This window comes from Aphanomyces invadans (assembly GCF_000520115.1).
Source record: "Aphanomyces invadans strain NJM9701 unplaced genomic scaffold supercont1.27, whole genome shotgun sequence".
NCBI classification, from domain to species: Eukaryota; Oomycota; class Saprolegniomycetes; order Saprolegniales; family Verrucalvaceae; genus Aphanomyces; species Aphanomyces invadans.
The window spans coordinates 232,520-234,258 of NW_008580172.1; the positions used below are offsets into that span (position 1 = coordinate 232,520).

Below are 1,739 nucleotides of genomic sequence, written 5' to 3' on the forward strand. Positions count from 1 at the left end.
ATATTTCGTGGATTTTTGGAACGTGAAGTCGTGGGTTCATGGCTGCCCCATGACCTGCTATCTGGTAGGTTGCCTCGGGTGGCTCTATTGCTCCACGGTCTTCCATCGCTATCTCCAGGCGTCCCCTTTAGGGTATGGTGGATATGTTGCACCTTTTTGCTTTACGCGCGCTAAAGAGTTGTATATTTTTTGGCTAACTTGCACTTGTGCACATTTGACTGGGATGTGTTGAAGTCTGACTGCGCGTGTGTTGACAGTTCGCGACACCATTCAGTTAGCTGTTTTCTTTTGATAATCGTATGTGGGTATTTATTGATAGAGTGATGTGTGAAGTGTATCAACTTGAAAAATGGATAAATGTATTATGGCAGTATACGCCTATTATAGAGGAAACCAAATACAGCACTAATCCGAGTCGCTATCCTCATCACTGGAATTCCCACTCTCGGCAGACGAATCTTCATCAGACTCCATTGCGTCCACTTGGATGATATGATCGTGTAATGCTTGCAACTTATCCTCCGCGGAACGCACGCACCCTTTGATTGAATGAGGCTTGAGGTTGGCATATGCTACCTCAAGCCGAGTCTTCAGTTCGGAAAATTTCGTCATGTCAGTGCATTGACGGCCAACTTTCCCCTTCACAATCGCCCAAACCAATTCGATTGGTTGAAGATTAGAATGGTGGGGTGGGGTGTAGATGACAGTGTGCCCCCGACGCTTTGTCATGTCCACGATCACAGGATGGATGTTTGCCTTGATGTACACCGCCGCACAGCTGGCTCTTGTATTCGTCTTCAGTTACTTCGATTTCATACGCAGCACAAGCTTCCACCAGGACACCCTTGCGGCGTCGGCTTGTGGGTGTCGATGTTGGGAGGGACTTGTGGTACTTGGCGTTGTCAAGAACAATCCACGCATTCGTGATGCCATCTGCATCCAATTCATCCAACAGGCGCTCAAACCACTTGACGTAGTAGGCATGGTCGAACATCCCATGATAGACCTTGGGCTCCTTGCCTGTCTTGGGACCTTGAGGCTCGCTACGAACCACCGGTGAAAATGTGCAGCGCCATGACCTTGCTCGGCATAGTTGGGGAGTAAAGCACAGCCGCAATAAAGCAGTAGCGTCTCCCTTTGTGCTTCTCTTTGGACGGGATGTCGTTCTCCTCCGATGGGCCGTACAAGCTCTGATGGTGCGCCTTGTAGTGGTGGTGGATGAAGGATTCGTCGGTTTTCATAATATGTGGTCTGTCCTTGCCCAGAATATGTGGTTGCATTTTGCGCACGTATGCGTCACGAGCTAGAGCGTTGGCCTTGGACAGGTGGTATGTGAACGACCCGTTAGGTCGACCTCGTTTGTAACCAGGAACCGTTGCACCGAACGAAGGGTCGACTTGAACACCTTCTTATCGTTGATGTCGAAATCAAGGACGAACATCCCTCGGAGGCGCCATGGCGTCACCGCGGTAGTCCGGGTGCGAGTTGCGCGGAGGTCACGGACAAATGCTTGCACCATCTGCACGACCAGCGTGGACCGTGGGACTTTGGTGATGTGCGTTGTTCGATTACCCGATGTTGGCGCAACTGTCACGGTCTGATACTGAAGGTAATCTCTCCACACCTCTTGGACGAGGGTAATATTGCGCCCCAGGGCGTCTGCAACGGATCTGGATGCTGCTTTGACACCCTGGGACCGGAACCATGCTTGCAAACGGAGAATATCGAGACGCTCCTCT

General features: G+C 50.8%; 1 protein-coding gene across 1 annotated transcript; it reads right to left on the reverse strand.

Moving 5' to 3' along the window:
• Window positions 1–676: 676 nt before the first annotated feature.
• On the reverse strand, window positions 677–1,241 carry H310_10600 (hypothetical protein; the record flags this gene model as incomplete). The annotated part of the gene is made up of 2 exons (XM_008877030.1): window positions 677–1,020; window positions 1,052–1,241. 2 exons carry the CDS (start codon window positions 1,239–1,241, stop codon window positions 677–679), a joined length of 534 nt encoding a protein of 177 aa, XP_008875252.1.
• Window positions 1,242–1,739: the final 498 nt, after the last annotated feature.